The 16,404-nt window shown below is 35.4% G+C and overlaps 1 protein-coding gene across 3 annotated transcripts; it reads left to right on the top strand.

Annotated features, from left to right (window-relative positions):
* The first annotated feature begins 1,643 nt into the window (after positions 1-1,643).
* On the top strand, positions 1,644-13,616 carry LOC137708651 (protein ROOT HAIR DEFECTIVE 3-like). Of its 3 annotated transcripts, XM_088689090.1 has the most exons (24): positions 1,653-1,681; positions 1,718-1,781; positions 2,662-2,811; positions 4,233-4,299; positions 4,397-4,499; positions 4,779-4,849; positions 4,976-5,039; positions 5,121-5,186; positions 5,349-5,396; positions 5,473-5,535; positions 5,684-5,740; positions 5,929-6,087; positions 6,175-6,243; positions 6,332-6,423; positions 9,510-9,588; positions 9,697-9,862; positions 10,232-10,356; positions 10,609-10,871; positions 11,105-11,201; positions 11,287-11,451; positions 11,800-11,904; positions 12,516-12,610; positions 12,709-12,805; positions 12,961-13,616. In XM_088689090.1, exons 2-24 carry the CDS (start codon positions 1,778-1,780, stop codon positions 13,174-13,176), a joined length of 2,421 nt encoding a protein of 806 aa, XP_088545216.1. In that variant the 5' UTR covers positions 1,653-1,681; positions 1,718-1,777; the 3' UTR covers positions 13,177-13,616. The 3 variants fall into 3 exon arrangements, with proteins under 3 accessions (XP_068303873.2, XP_088545217.1, XP_088545216.1); XM_068447772.2 differs by having other exon boundaries at positions 1,644-1,781; XM_088689091.1 differs by lacking the exons at positions 12,516-12,610; positions 12,709-12,805; positions 12,961-13,616 and adding an exon at positions 12,302-12,412 and having other exon boundaries at positions 1,644-1,781.
* The last annotated feature ends 2,788 nt before the right edge of the window (positions 13,617-16,404 follow it).

Here is a 16,404-nt window from a genome sequence, read left to right as displayed (position 1 = left end):
ACCCTTATGTGCATTCTACTTGCGTCATGAAGGCGTTTAGTTTTGACTTAATGCATTTCTCACTTTTCTCCTTAGACTATGGGGGTTTATCCCACTTTGAGTTTTACCATGGTGAGGGTTTGTGAGTTTTACTATCTATGTATCCGTTTATTGTTGATACTCGCATTTGCTCATTTTACATTTCTCAATTTCATCAACTGCTTCTACTTTTGCTTGATGATCTGTTGTGGCATCCACTTTCGTATTTACACACTCAATGGAGAGTGTTGTGAATATACTTATATGATATGATTGCGTTAATGTGTAGCAAATTCAATATAGAATCCTATGAAATCTAGGGAATCTTTCATTCTACAAGTTATACTACTTGGATAACAAGTTTTTTTCTTCCTATTACTTACCATAGAAAGCACAAACGTACCTTTACCTAGTATAAGAAAATGAAAATTTTTTTTTAACCAAACAATAAGTGCAAATTTTGTCTGAACTACTAACAAGGGAAATTTTGTTTAAGCCCATCTAACCTCTTTTTACACTCAACTTAAATTTTAAATGTTGATTGTCTATTTTATCCTATTGCATAATTACTATTAAGTACAAAATGAAATTAATAATAAAAGTCAAATTTATCAATAGACCTACATACTATAATTAAACCCTAGCAATCTAGCATCACCCTTTATTTTATTCTATGTTCATTCCAATTAAAACCCTAATAGCTTTGATAGAGAAAAACAAGCTTTTCTATTGATGGATGACGATTTTGAAGTTTTTAATCCTCCAACTAAGGTATGACTTGATTTATGGATATTTTGTTTGTTTGCTTTTTCTTTAGATTAAATTCCATACTTTTTATATTATATTATATTTGTTTTTCTCTGCCGTCTGTATGCGCCCCAAAACACCAGTGCAAGGACTTTTGATTAGTACTGCGAAGACATAAAACTTGATTCTTGATGCAAATAAAGATTGCTAACCTTAACCACGAACTAGCAGGTGGCATTTCTTGCACCTTTTTTTTTAATTCAAAATAGCTCCAATTTGTTTATTTGTTTATTAACATAGTAGCAAAACACTCAGTCCTATGTCACTTCAAAGTTTCTTAAAAAGTACATAAAAATGCTCAATTTAAAAGGGACTGAACTAGAGCTCGCATAACATTCTCTTGGCAAATTCAAGTCTATGAAATGATCTCTTGGATCTCAAGTCCATAGATGGGTTGTGGTTGCCAAAAGAAAAAAAGCAGCCATGGAAATGCTAGTCCTTTACGGCATATGCAACTATAGAGGGGCAAAAGATGCCTCTTTGAAAAAAAAAAACATTCAATTAGATATGTTATTTTATAAAGGGAATGAGTATAAAGATAATTTTACATTTTGAATTGAGTTTTAGATGGTAGTTTAGGTAATAAATTTGGATTTAAAGAGATTAATTTTTTAATAAAAAATAATATGAGTGAAGAAAGTAAGTTAAATGTAGAAAAAAATTAGATGAGATCAAATAAAATTTTCTTACGTTCAAATTCGTTTTTACATTTAGCAGAACAAAAAAAAAAAAAAAAAACAAAAAAGAAGGAAACTGATTTAGCAAAAAGTAATTAGAGGAGCAAAGGAGACAGAGTCACGCCCACTATTTGAGAAAACATGTCTCTCTGTCTCCTCTGAGATCGATCTCTCTCTCTCTCTCCCCCCCTCCCCTAATCGTTCTCTTTCTCTCTGTCTCGCACACATTTCAAAGCCCGTCATCACAATCTCGTCGAAGCCAATCTCACCCGCAAATGGGTACCTTCTCATCCATCTGATTTATATACCGTAATCATAATTATAACCAGACGTTTATTTATTCATTTGTTTAATTTTCCGTTTTTCATTAATTAATTGCGATTTAGCACCTGATTGCCATCAATTTCAGACGTTTACTGATTGTGATACCTGGAGCGGTCATGGGCATTTAGCATTTTCTGCATTGGGTTTCAGTTTTTGTGTTTACCTGTTCATGTTTTTATAATTTAATTGAGTCCTGATTTTGCCTCAGTTGGATGCAAATTTTGGGGTTTTGAAATGGTACATTGAGGGGAAATGATTGATCGTAAAATCCCATTTCTTTCTTCTGTTAGTCAGAAAGTGTAGGAAAATATAACAAAATCTTCTGTCATTTATTTATCGAGTTTAGCTTGAGACGCCAGAAATGTAATTCGATGGTCTTCTGTGGGTTATGGGATTCTTTTTGGCTTAGTTGAGGTGAGCTAGAAACATTTGTAACACAAATGTAATTGATTTAACTTTGTCTTCAGCAATGTAATATCGGGGTATGGTTAATTAGCATGATACTTGCAGATCAGTGTCGAAATTTTACCTTTTCTAAATTCAAGACTACAAAAATTATGTTTTTGTTGTGATACATGCAAAAGGCATGCAGAAATATATACAATTGGATGAAATTTTAAGAGCAGTGAGAAAATGGTAGCTATTTTGATTGATTTTATACTTTGTCTTTGCAGATTTTGGTTTTTTGTAAATGCTTTCGATGATATTTGAATCAGCAAACCTAATGTGTTGGTCGGCAGATTAATTTTTTGATCAGTTTCTTTAGGATGTTTTGTAGCTTTGAAATCCGTGGATTTTGTTTCTTGTCTTAACATTTGAGCACACTCTCATCCAGCAAAAAGTGAGGAGTGCTGTTCTACTCAGCTTATCGACGGGGATGGTACATTCAATGTCAGCGGAATTGACCGGTTTATCAAGGAGGCAAAATTGCCTGAATGCGGGCTTTCTTATGCGGTTGTCTCCATTATGGGCCCACAAAGTAGTGGTATGCATTCTTATCGTTTCAAGCATAGCATACAAGTCTTCATTATTTGAATATTAAATTATTTGCAAGTCATTATATGTCAATTTTAAAAATGAAAAACTTATTAATCATTTTCAAATAAATCCCAGTGCTAGCCAGCTGGCCACCGCTCCGATTAGTCTCTAGGTGTTTGAAAATTAAGAAAGTGCGCCTAGACCCGCTTAGGCGCCCGCCTAGCCCATCTAGACCTCCTAGGTCGCTACTCTCACTTAGACAGAAAATCGTGAGGTAGGAGGTGGAGGAGAGGAAAGAGTTGGGGATGGCGAGGAGGGTGAGTGAGGAGTGGGGGAGGAGGTCGGAGGAGATGGAGGAGTTGAGGAGGGAGGCGAAGGAGGAGAGGTCGGGGAAGGGGGAGAGGAGGGTGGAGATGTTGAGGGCGTGGATGGAGGAGGACCAGGAGAGGAGGAGGAGGAAATAGAGGAGGGCTGTAGGGGTACAGTGGGAAATGTATTGGCTGTTGTGGTTTGGATTGGGTAGGGGTGGTTGTTTGGCTCTCTCTCTCTTGTTGAGAGAGTGTTCATTTTGCATTTTATTTTGTCAATAAAATATAAGAAACTTGTTAAATACTTGGATGAACATGTATTATATGTTTGTTCCCCATGTATTCAATATGTTCTAATACTTTATAATCTATATGTCATTTTATTTTGCAATTGATGTATCACAATCCAATTATGTGTTTTTTTTTTTTTTTTTTTTTTAAAGTATAAAGAGGTACTTATTTACACAATATATAATAAATTTACTTGATCTGCCTAGGCGCTAGACCCCAGGTCACCCCTCGACTAGCGCCTAGCGTCTTCTAGAACCTTGCTTTTTAGTATTTTTTATATATTTATATTTATATTTATAATTTGTATCATTTTTTTAATTTATACCAATATTCTTTTTAGTTGTAATTTGTACCCATAATTTTGAATTTTAATATGTACCTATATGTTTAATTTAATTTGTGCACATATTGTTTTGTGAATGTACCCATAATTATATGTATTTATGTTTTAAAATATATCAATAGTTATTTCTTATGCTATGTTAATAATTATGTGGGTATGGATAAAAAAAAATAAAAAAATTATGTGGGTACCTTATTTTTACGGTAGAATTATGTGAAGAACAATATTACCCTATTGTTCATTTCTAAGTAATTGTTATATTGTAAGTTTGTTTAAATTTCATAATTTGTAGGATATTGAATGCATAAATGCATGAGTTAAATCCCTTAAATGATGCTAGCGACCTGGATCAAACTATTTAAACAAATAAGGTTTCATCTAACAATCAGGTTGACTAGGGACCGGAACCAAGGTTTAGTCACAGGGTATGATATGCAAAGGTTTCCCTTAATTTTTTTTTTTTTCCTCTACTAATGGTCTGGCCAGGGAAGAGCACATTATTAAATCATTTATTTGCTACCAACTTTCGCGAGATGGATGCTTTTAGAGGAAGGCAAGTTCTCATGATGCTCAATCTGAAATAAATTAGTTATATTTTGTTTAATGGACCAGTAATATGATTGGCACATGTTTTTTTTTTTTTTTTCCAGGTCACAAACAACTAAAGGTATTTGGGCTGCAAAATGCGCTGGCATTGAGCCTTGCACTCTTGTAATGGATTTAGAGGGTACTGATGGAAGAGAACGAGGAGAGGTGGACACCCCACTATAGTTTTCTTTAAATTTTGATTTATGGTTGTACTTAGATTTTATCGTCATTACCGGTTCCCTGTTTATATTCCTCCACGCCCTTGTGCTTGGATTCTCAAAAGTTCTTAGTTTTATTAACTATTCCATCCAACTTTTACCAGAATGCATTATTCTGTCAAAATTCTTTTTCAAGGTTCAAGTATTTTGAAATGGAATCTTAGAGTACAGGTGGAGAAGAAATGACATAACTGTTTGATTATTATTAATCGCTTTTCTTTTAAAGGATGATACTGCGTTCGAGAAGCAGAGTGCCCTCTTTGCTCTTGCTGTTTCAGATATAGTGCTCATAAACATGTGAGCTTTCTCCCTTTTGAAATATGTATTTATTCTCTGCACTTTTCTTTTAACTATTATATTGTTTGGGATTTCAATTTTCATAGTCTTTGTGAGTTAATCTCTGAAGCAATTTTTATCAACCAGGTGGTGCCATGATATTGGCCGTGAGCAAGCTGCAAACAAGCCTCTCCTGAAGACTGTGTTCCAAGTATTTTTATACCTAGCTTTCGTGTTTAAGCAATTAGTATAAGTTTCATAAGATTGATTTTTTAAACTTTATGCTTCACAGGTGATGATGCGATTATTTAGTCCACGTAAAACAACTCTGATGTTTGTCATCCGTGATAAAACAAGGGTTAGTTCTTTTCTTTTAGCATTCTACGTCGTAGCTTGAGATAAGGCCAATTTTACTTTGCATTTATTATTCATTTTTTAGTTTATGTTACATCGCTTTGTTTCTTTGCAAGGCTTTTCAAATCTGGCTTGAGTTTTTGATAGTATCCTCGTCTCTTTTTAGACACCATTGGAAAATTTAGAACCTGTTCTTAGAGAAGACATTCAGAAGGTAAGTGATTTGTTTCCTTGTTATTTTCTGACTTATGTTGATGTTTATTTTCAACCTTCTCGATCCTTTGCTGCAGATATGGGACTCTGTTCCTAAGCCTGAAGCCCACAGGGAAACTCCACTAAGTGAATTTTTTAATGTAAGATGTCAATACTTTTCTGACATATGAGCATAGAGATGTGCTTATTTTTGTGGCATAAACTGTTAAAGAATGGCAGCAATTTGATGTTACTGTGGTGAAAACTATCAACCATGTTTTTGACATATTTTGATGATTGAATGGTTAGGTTGAGGTTGTTGCTCTTTCAAGTTATGAAGAAAAAGAAGAGCAATTTAAGGAGCAGGTATATATATGCATATGTGTGTCTGTTGACGTCATATAATTCTTTTTGGTCTTGTACAACAGGTCAAATTAAAAAAATTAATATTTGCTTCTTTGTTCTTGGTGTACAAAGAACTTTAGCTTTTCTCTAGATACATTTATCTAACATTTTTGTTTTCGTTCTTTGGTAACCTATGTTTATAAATTAAGGTTACTAGCTTGAGACAGAGATTTTATCATTCTATTGCACCCGGTGGTCTTGCTGGAGACCGACGGGGGGTAGTTCCTGCTTCAGGGTTTTCGTTTAGTACACAACAGATATGGAAAGTCATCAAAGAAAACAAAGATCTTGATCTTCCAGCCCACAAGGTAACACTGCGAATATATTTTCACTTATGACATTCATGTCATATGCATGCTGTTTTTATTTAGTCATCTTTTGTTCATTCACTGTAGGTCATGGTGGCTACTGTACGTTGTGAAGAAATTGCAAATGAGAAGTATGCTGCTTTTGCAGGAAATGAGGTACCTATTTTTCACAGTACCACATTTTTCTTCTTCTTAAAGTTGATGTTGTAATTTTTGTGGCCCTTGAACTCCTTAATTATCACAGGAGTGGAATGAGTTGAATGAGGCTGTTCAGTCTGGTCCTATTTCTGGCGTTGGGAAGAAGCTCAATTCAATCCTTGACACTTGTCTTTCAGAGTAAGTATCTAATGAGAGAGAAGTTCTTTAACTGTTTTGTGAGTATCCTCTTAATTAGGTAGTATGCACTTTCAGTGAACATCTAGAATTTACTTTGATGGTCATGTTAGGTTTGGAGTAGACACTTGCATCTAGGTTCTAGAATTCATGATGCATAAGACTCTTAAGTGAGCCTCACTTAATTGAACTAGAAGATCTAGTTTACTGGTTACAAGAAGAAGGCTTGTTGGTATGCGATAGGATTTTTACCAATTGCAAAAGTAGGGATAAAAATACTTAAAAATACTTGTAAGAGAACAAGGGTTGTAGTATAAATGGCTCAAACAAGTTCGTTCTCCACAAGGATTGATATGAATAACTTGTATTTAAAACCAATACTTAATTAATCATTTAAAACAAGTTTTGAAAAAGTTTTGGAATTGTGAATTAAAATAAAAAGACATAAAGTAATTAAAATTGATTTTAATGAAAACTTGGCAACAAAGAGAAAATAAAATAGTTTTGGAAAAATCAAATGTAAAAAGCCCTAGGGTTTAGCCGTCGCCAATAACAATCCTATGTAGTTTTACCAATTACTTATGAATTACACATGCAACTTTGAAGGTTAGGTTTTCCTTATCATATTCTCGTGATATTCAAGTAAGAACGTATATCTAACATGCAATATGTCCGATCAAATGTAAACATGCAAGACGTATTAAACTTTGTGAAAACCTTTTGAAAAACTATGCAACCATTAAGAGCGTGATATTCGCCTTAAGTGAATTACAATTATCAACCACAAGAAGCCCTACTCAATCCTCGGTGATATTTTGACCAAATGCATCAAATTACTTGTCGAAACATCCTAATGGTGGTCAGTCCTCAAGACATATAGATAGTTTAAACACGATATGCATAAAATCATAAGCAATTCAATAAAGCTACATATTCATGCTAAGGCTTGTGGTCTTACCCTAGCAAAATGAATTTTATTAAAAAATAAAAAAGATTATTAGAAGAGTGGATAGAAAACACCTTGAAAGAAGAATACAAATTGCCAAAGCTTAACGAAGTTCTCTAAAGTAGTGCGGATAGAACCCTAATACACAATACTCAATATTTATAGTGTTTTATTCCTTATTCTACCTAAACAAGGCTTTTTAATAAATCTGGAAATCTAAATAAATAATAAATAATAAATAAAAGGTTTCCTATTTAAAGTCAAATTCGGATTGTAGAAAGAATCAGACTTTCGACCGACCAAATCAACTCCGATTTGGTCCCAAAATGTCTTTTTAAAGCTTCAGACTAGACCTAGCATTCGTGTCGGGTTTCTCATGTCTGTATTGTTTTCGTGTCATACCGGATAGTTTAACGAGTCGTGTCGTGTAACACCTGTTAAAATAAACGGGTAATATGACCAGACCCAAAATTGACCCGTTAATATTATCAGGTAATATGACCCGATCCGTTACATGTTAAGAAAAATATATTTTAAATCAATAAATATTGAAAATGAAAAACATAATTTGACCTAAAAAAATGTAAAACATAATACTAAATTAGTATATACATGCCACATTGTCACATAAATATTACTTCAAAACATAAAAAAAATAAAATAAAATTTGTCTTTCAAATTTACATACCCCAAAATAAGAGCCTAATGAAAAAAGTTAGTGCATACTACAAAATACAAATGTTCAAAGATATGCAAAATGAAGAGAGTTGTGTTTCAAGGTTGAGGAATGTTGCACGTTTTTGATAATAAAACCCTTCAATTTTCATCAATCATCAAGGGAAATGGTATTGAAACTTTGGCTTGATATATTGTCTTCAAGGGTTTTTCACTAAGGTTTTCCATATTCCATAAACTATAGATCTAAATTTAACCATTGATTGTCATTTATATTTACGCTCCATTCTTCTCACCAAATTTTGTTTCTTTTTTTTTTGGATTTTCTTTTTTGAAAACATGATCTCTTAGAGGATGCAGGAAGATGAACAATTCGGATCATTGATATTATGTTCAAAGTTTTTACCATTTGTGAAAATATAGCTCGAAGTTTATAAGGTCTTTAGAAACTATATAACATAAACTCATATTTTAGTTAACCGTAAATATTGGAATGTCATATCAATGGTCTGAAATGTTCATTTTTCTACATCTGCTAAAAGTTCACTTTTCAAAAAAGAAAATCTGAAAAATGAAATTCGGTGAGTAGAATGAAGTGTAAACTACAATGGACGGTTAAATTTAAATTTAAGGTTTATGGATTATGGTGAGTAGAATAATGATACAATAATAATTAATAAACATTATATACATACGACATATCCGCTATATCTATTGTATTTTATAGTAAGTTTCGTAGTTTAAAAAATTAAAATCATCAAAAATAACTTTTTTCTTATCGTATTGAAGCAGGTTACCTACGTGTCACTCTCATGTAAACATGTTAAGCACCCGCTATTAACGGGTTCTTATCATGTGACCCGATTAGTTATTGTGTTGACTCGAAACCCGTTATTTTCGTGTCGTGTTAACGAGTCGTGTAAGAAATTGCCATGTCTACTTGAGATGTCCCAACAAATCTTCAGAAGGAACCTTCCTCAAAATATGCCATCTTGACTTTCAAAATACCCAAAAGTCCAGAAACGTCAATCTGGGAAAGCTGCGCACTAGGCCTTCTTTTCTTCACCACATGCAAACCCACTCCAATTGGAATTACTCCAAAGTTCATCTATTTCATCGCTTTATGTCCAAAGTAGATTCGCATGTCCTACTATTGAAATTTACAACAAAGTATCGAAATTCATCCAAAATATCCAATAAATTATAACTAAGAATAGGGTAAAGTAAATAGTTTGGTATCAACTCATCAGTATGGTGCTTTATGTTAAGTAGCCTATCCAACACAACTGATATGTCAATTTGTATTCAGATTTTCATTAAATTTCTTGTCAGAAATATGCGAATGACATTCCTTCGCTTTAATTATACTGAGCAGTTTAAAGTTTCTGTTGCAGTCCACCTTTTGACTTGTGTGGCTGAATAGTTCTTTGTATTTAGTTGATTAATATGTTTATTTGTGCAATTTTAGGTATGATGCAGAGGCCACGTATTTTGATGAAGGTGTTAGAACTGGGAAGCGCAAGCAGCTTGAAGAAAAATTGCTGCAAGTAATAATCCCGATATATATATAAATTGAGTTTCAATTCCATCTTACTCATGTCTTCGCTTAGTCACTTTTTATGTTTTTTTTTCCTTCTCTTATTTTTTTCTGTTAGCTTGTACAACCTGCGTTCCAAGCTTTGCTGGGACATATAAGATCTGGTACTCTGGATAAGTTCAAGGAAGCATTTGATAAGGCCTTGAGTGGTGGGGAGGGATTTTCAGCGGCTGCTCATAATTGCTCTGAGTCCTTTATGGCTCGGTTTGATGAAGGATGTTCAGGTGAGTTTTGGGAATTCCATTCCTTTAGCTAAATTTGGAAACTAAAAATAAAATAAAAAACTGAATTACAAAATAATAGAAGCCTTTAAATTGATGAAGTGAAGAATATGTGAACAATTTACAATTTGGAATGTACACTCCGAAAAACTGAATTACAAAATATGAGAAGCCTTTAATTTGATGAAGCGAAGAATACACAAGTCACTTTTTAGAACACATTCAAGTACAAGTTGAGTGACCTGTTGCTTCCTGCTGAGTAAATGTGTTCTAAGGGCGAGACTTCAAAATAACAGATTTTGGATTTGGCTCCACAGATTTGAGTTTTACATGCTTCTAAAGTACAATGTGGTATTCAAACATTTTGTGCAGATGCTGTTATCACACTAGCAAACTGGGACACATCTAAAGTAAGGGATAAGCTTAAACGTGATATAGAAGCCCATGTTGCTTCAGTTCATGCTGCTAAGCTATCTGAACTTACTGCACTTTATGAGGTATAGTTGCATGTTTTGTCCATTGTTCCTTGTGAAATGATTGGGGCAACAGGTAGTTAAAAGCCCAAGCAAAATTCGACTGCAAAAGAAAATTAAAAGGGAAGTGGGTTCAAGCAATAACTTAGCTAGTTGGACTGGTTACATTGTGTCGGATATAGTTGCGAGAAGTTTTTCTCAATGATTTTCAATCCTGATATTTTTTATGATTGAATTGTCTAATGGACCTGGCTGTTAATTGAACTATATTTTCAGGGAAAGTTGAAGAATGCATTGTCAGCACCAGCAGAAGCTCTTCTAGATGGTGCTAATAGTGAGACCTGGCCCTCAATAAGAAAACTTTTCCGGCGTGAGACAGAATCAGCTGTCTCTGGACTCTCTAGTGCACTTTCCGGGTTTGATATGGATGAACAAGCTAAGGGCCAAATACTTGCAAATCTAGAGGCATATGCAAGAGGTGTGGTAGAAGCGAAAACAAAGGAAGAGGCTGGAAGGGTTTTGATTCGTATGAAGGACAGGTAGGAAATCCTTTCAATGGTCACATTCAGTTGTCTAATTGTTTCATATTTTATAATATGGAAATTAAGATTGGATTTGCCTACAGGATTGCAACACTACTTAGCCATGGTTCTGAGACATTCAGTTGTCAAAATGTTTTCAAGAGTTTATTTTATGGAAATTAAGTTTGGATTTGTCCACAGGTTTGCAACATTACTTAGTCATGGTTCTGATGGTTTAAAATTTCCTACAGGTTTATGACATTATTTAGCCATGATTCTGATTCAATGCCACGTGTGTGGACTGGGAAGGAAGATATTAGAGCAATTACCAAAACCGCTCGTTCTGCTGTATGTCATAATTTCTGTTGTATTATCTATAGTTTGTGTTTCAATTTTCGCTAAAGCTTCCTTAACTATATATTCAATTTTGCAGTCTTTAAAATTGCTTTCTGTTATGGCCGCAATCCGTTTGGATGACGATGACGTTGATAATATTGAGAATACTTTGTCCCTTGCCTTGGTGGATTCCACAAATGCTGCTGTTAAAGATAGGAGTATCACAGCAGCTGACCCACTGGCTTCAAGCACTTGGCAAGAGGTGGCTTTCTTTTTTCCATTTCTTGCATGTGAATTTATAATCTGCGTTGCAGTGATCCCATCTATTACAAAGCCATGTTAGCTTAGGTATTTCAAGCCTTGAAAAAACTGGTCCCTTTTGGTCTTTTAGCGTCAAAGCTAAGTATTTTTCCAGAAGGCCATGCGGACTTGCGCCTTTCTGTGAAATCAGAGACACACTCAGACTTAAGTATGCTTATTTGATAAATAAGTTCATAAGTTACTCTGGCAATGTATTCTCTCGTTTGCTTGTTCTGTGGTACTGCTGGTAGCCTTTAGTTTTGCCTGTAAGCACCAAGTAGCTTTAGTGACTTTTCCCCCTTCTATGCAGATTTCAGCATCAAAAACATTGATCACACCTGTCCAGTGCAAATCTTTGTGGAGGCAATTCAAAGCAGAGACCGAGTACAGTGTTTCTCAGGCTATTTCTGCACAGGTACGATAGACTACCTGTAATGCTAGCTATCATTTCTCTTTTTCCTTTTTCTATGATTTCTTATTTTTCTTAATGGAAACCATAAACTGTTTTGTCTTCTATAAAGCATTATTTAGTGGCCTGTTATTGTTTTAGTGTGTTTTAGCTTTGTAGGTTAGATTTAGATTTAGATGGTACCATTCTTTACATTTATACCTTTATTGATCTAAATGCCTTACTAGATTTTGTTATGTTTTTTAGAGTTTCAGACAGAATTTTCTTAATTAAATTACTCAGTAAGCTTGATATTACATCTTTTTGTTTTTGTTGGTAAATAACAGAAATTAAAGAACAGTTCTTAGGAGTTAAAGAGTTAAAAACAAATCATTAAAGAGGCTTCTTGGCTTATATTTTGTAGTTGAGTCGTGCAGTGTTGCTATTGCCTTGCATAAATGATTACTGTTTCTCAGCACATATCAAATTCAAAATGTCACCACGGTTGAGATGAATACATTGACCAATTCACATGGTATAAATATTTTTATCAATTGCTCTTTAATGGTTAGTATTTCTCTGCGTTTAACTTACTGATAATCACACCTAGTCCATTCCTATGCTATTTTACTTTTCAGGAAGCTAACAAGCGTAATAACAACTGGCTGCCACCTCCATGGGCAATTGTTGCCTTGATAATCCTGGGATTCAATGAATTTATGACACTTTTAAGGTACATGCTTCCCTTTAGTGGAGGTAGATGACAATGCTGGTGTTCTACCTTTTTATCCATTACCACTATTCTCACAAATTCATATACCTTCATGGCAGAAATCCTTTGTATCTGTGCGTCATCTTTGTGGGATTTTTACTCGTTAAAGCCCTATGGGTGCAGCTAGACATTGCGGGTGAATTCCGTAATGGTGCTGTGAGTATCAAATTTTATTTTAAGTTTATCTCTCCTCCCTCATCCCTTGCCAATCTATTTAAGATAGGACTGGTCATATAATACCAATAACCACAATATCTTATTGCAAAAGGTGATTTAGAAGTTGACCTCTAACTGTGATACTGTGCCTACAGCTTCCCGGGCTTCTATGCTTGTCGACCAAGTTGGTTCCAACTATCATGAACTTGATGAAAAGACTAGCAGAAGAAGGGGCAAAGCCTGCAGCTAATGATCCTCCGAGGAACCCTGCACTAGCATCAACAGGCTATAGGAATGAAGGGAGTTCTAGCAGTGAAATGTCATCGGAGGTGACAGAATCTGAATACTCCAGCCCCTCAAAAGATAACTAGTTTAAACAATGCGATCGAAGACCAGTTTCCTGTTTGAAGATTCTGGTGTTCCACGTACTTAATGTACGTAGTCAGTGGTAATAGTTTTGTAGGCATCATTTTTGAGCGAGTGCCGCATACAAGAGAGGGAAAAAAAGGAGAAGGGTGGGGGGGGGGGGGGGGGGGGGGGGTGGGGTGGGGTGGTGGGTGGGTTGGTGTTGTGACTTTGTGAGGGAGCCCCATCAAATAGTAATAGGTGGGTTTTTGTTTTGTTGTTTCGTGTTGTTGGAGAAGCTACTAAAGTTCTCCTTTCAGTGATCGATATTGATAATGATGCTGTGCATTGATTAATTCCGACGGTGATCGTCAGTTTTGTATTGCTAAGTTGTAACCATGCTTGGTCTTGGAGTTATCTGAATACTGTCAAATCAATTATCCACTAGTTGATTTTCCTTTTTGTATTTTTGTTAATATGTAAATTGTTCTCAAGGAGTAAAGTTTGCATATTATTTAGGGACATTGTAAAGAGTGATTCTTTTTCTTAATCTTAGGACTGAAATAGGACAAACGAAATATGCACAAAGCATGCATGTGCAATGCACAACAATGGGACATGGGTATGATTATTTCTACACCTTGAAATAACCTAATTGCTCATGTATATAAATGGATTAATTTGTCAAACCAGTCAGCATTTGCACCTTTGTTTGAAATTCTCTGGTGCCTAACCCTTAGCTTCAAGAACCCTAACCTTAAACAGTGTGGTCCTTTTGCACCCTATTTTTTGATCGATGCTAACTTTTGAATCCATACTATGTAATTCGCGGCCTAGGCGATTGTGTTATCCATCCTTTTAAAAAATTTCAATGGCAAAATAAAAAAAGAGGTATAGTTTGAAATGAAATTTCATTATTTCGACCTAGGTTTTTTTAAAGTTGGGAATTTTAGGTGCAGTTTAGTGTTTTGTATTGTTAAGTTGTTCAATATTAATTTGTGGTGTGCATGTGGTTTAGAGGTTGCACCTTTGTTCGAAAGTCTTTGGTGCCAAACCCTTAGCTTCAAGAACCCTAACCCTAAACGGCATGGCCCTTTTGCACACTATTTTTTGATCGACGCTAACTTTTGAATCCGTTCTATATATTTCGCAGCATAGGCGATTGTGTTATCCATCATTTCAAAAAATTTCAATGGAAAAATAAAAAAAGAGGTACAGTTTGAAATGAAATTTCATTATTTCGACCTAAGTTTCTTAAAGTTGGGAATTTTGGGTGTAGTTTAGTGTTTTGTATTGTTAAGTTTTTCCATATTAATTTGAGGTGTGCATGTGGTGTCACATCCCCGCCTGGGCCCCCACCACAACCCGGGCCCGCTCCACCACCGTAGCACGATATTGTCCGCTTTAGGCCCCGACCACGCCCTCATGGTTTTGTTTTTGGGAACTCACACGAGAACTCCCCGATGGGTCACATATCCTGGGAATGCTCTCGCGCGCTACTCGCTTAACTTCGGAGTTCCCATGGAACTCGAAGCCAGTGAGCTCCCAAAAGGCGTAGGGATGAGAATATACATGTAAGGATCACACCTCTGGGCGATGTGGGATGTCACAATCCACCCCCCTTAGGGGCCCAACGTCCTTGTTGGCACACACGAGACTAGGGTTAGGCTCTGATACCAAATTGTCTCATCCCAACCCAGGGGGATCACTTCCCGGGCCCGCTCCACCACCGTAGCACGATATTGTCCGCTTTGGGTCCCAACCACGCCCTCACGATTTTGTTTTTGGGAACTCACGAGCAACTTCCCAATGTGTCACCTATCATGGGATTGCTCTAGCCCCCTTCTTGCTTAATTTCGGAGTTCCTACGGAACCCGAAGCCAGTGAGCTCCTAAAAGGCCTCGTGCTAGGTAGGGATGAGAATATACATATAAGGATCACACTCCTAGGCGATGTGGGATGTCACATGTGGTTTAGAGGTTGCTGGAAATTAATTGATTCAAATTTGTTCATCAATTCGTGCATACTGCATGCATAATCCATGCATACTACATGCATAATCTATGCATGTCTATATTTGGGCACACTTGAATTTGGTTCATGAATTGGTTGAATTTGTGCATAGTGTACATATATTGATGCGAAAATTAACTTAACACACAAATTAACCCTCTTTTGACAATTGTAGTATATAGATAAGTAGGGATCGTTCTTAAACCGGGGATTAGGAGGGATTGCTAAACACTTTAAACTGACTCAAATAGATAAAACTAGCCTTTAAAAAAATTAACTCAACTTAAAAGACTCAAAACAAGTTCACAAGACTCAAGATAAGCTAAAAACACTTAAAACTGCCTAAAAACACAAACTGGACAAATTTGACTCTAAACATAATTTTGGACGAATTTTGGTTCTAACTTGACTCAAAACACTTGAAAACACAATCTAAAACAGATTTTAACTAGTTAGACACTCTAAAATAAAGGGAGATTTGGTTTTGGACGAAAATAAAGTAAACAAAACAAGAATTTAAACTAGGCAGATTTGCACGAATTTGGTGAAGTTAGATGGATGATGGGCTAGCTAGGAGGTCTTTCTCCACACATGACATACTTGCATACAAAACAATCTCCAGTTGCTTTTTCAATGAATCATTAACCTCAACACCCCAAGTTAATTAGGTACGCTGAAATTAACCTTCAGATTTTCCTTAAGTCATTGAATTGAATGGAATTAGTGCATTGCAATCAAATTATTCCTCAAAAGTTCTCTACATGAAAGCGCATAATAGAGAAACAATCAAAGATCATTAAATTCTATGAAAATCATAAGTGTTGACGAGGCATTCGTAACTATGAAAGCGCATGATACTTATGCCAAGAATTTACTTAACATGATTGTGACTAAGTAAATTGAATTCACAATTCATGAAATGACAATTGGAAGTAATCAAATCATAATGCAAATATAGCCATGGTTTCGAAATTCCCCCTAGCCAAAAAGGGATTAGTTCCTCATACTCACAAAGCAAAGATTCTTGAAATTAAACATTGAAAAACACAAGAAAGACTACACCTAAAACGTTCTAGCAACTCCAAGTCGAATGGCATACACGTCTAGGGCTTTCTTCCTTCTTCCTTGCTGCGGCAAAAGGTGTGGGTGACGGTTTTGGGGGTTTTGAATGATGTATTCTTCCTTAGGATGATGAATGATGGCTAGTTATGGTGGTAGAGTGCGGCAGATTGTGTATGGAG

The sequence above is a fragment of the Pyrus communis genome, chromosome 17 (assembly GCF_041283825.1).
Source record: "Pyrus communis isolate YQ-2024b chromosome 17, ASM4128382v1, whole genome shotgun sequence".
NCBI classification, from domain to species: Eukaryota; Viridiplantae; Streptophyta; class Magnoliopsida; order Rosales; family Rosaceae; genus Pyrus; species Pyrus communis.
This window is presented reverse-complemented; position numbering and strand designations above follow the sequence as displayed.

Excerpts from the sequence above, each read along its gene's own strand:
- LOC137708651 (XM_068447772.2), top strand. Across the intron at positions 4,850-4,975 it reads GATATAGTGCTCATAAACAT|GTGGTGCCATGATATTGGCC; the intron begins GTGAGCTTTCTC and ends TTTATCAACCAG. Across the intron at positions 6,424-9,509 it reads CTTGACACTTGTCTTTCAGA|GTATGATGCAGAGGCCACGT; the intron begins GTAAGTATCTAA and ends GTGCAATTTTAG.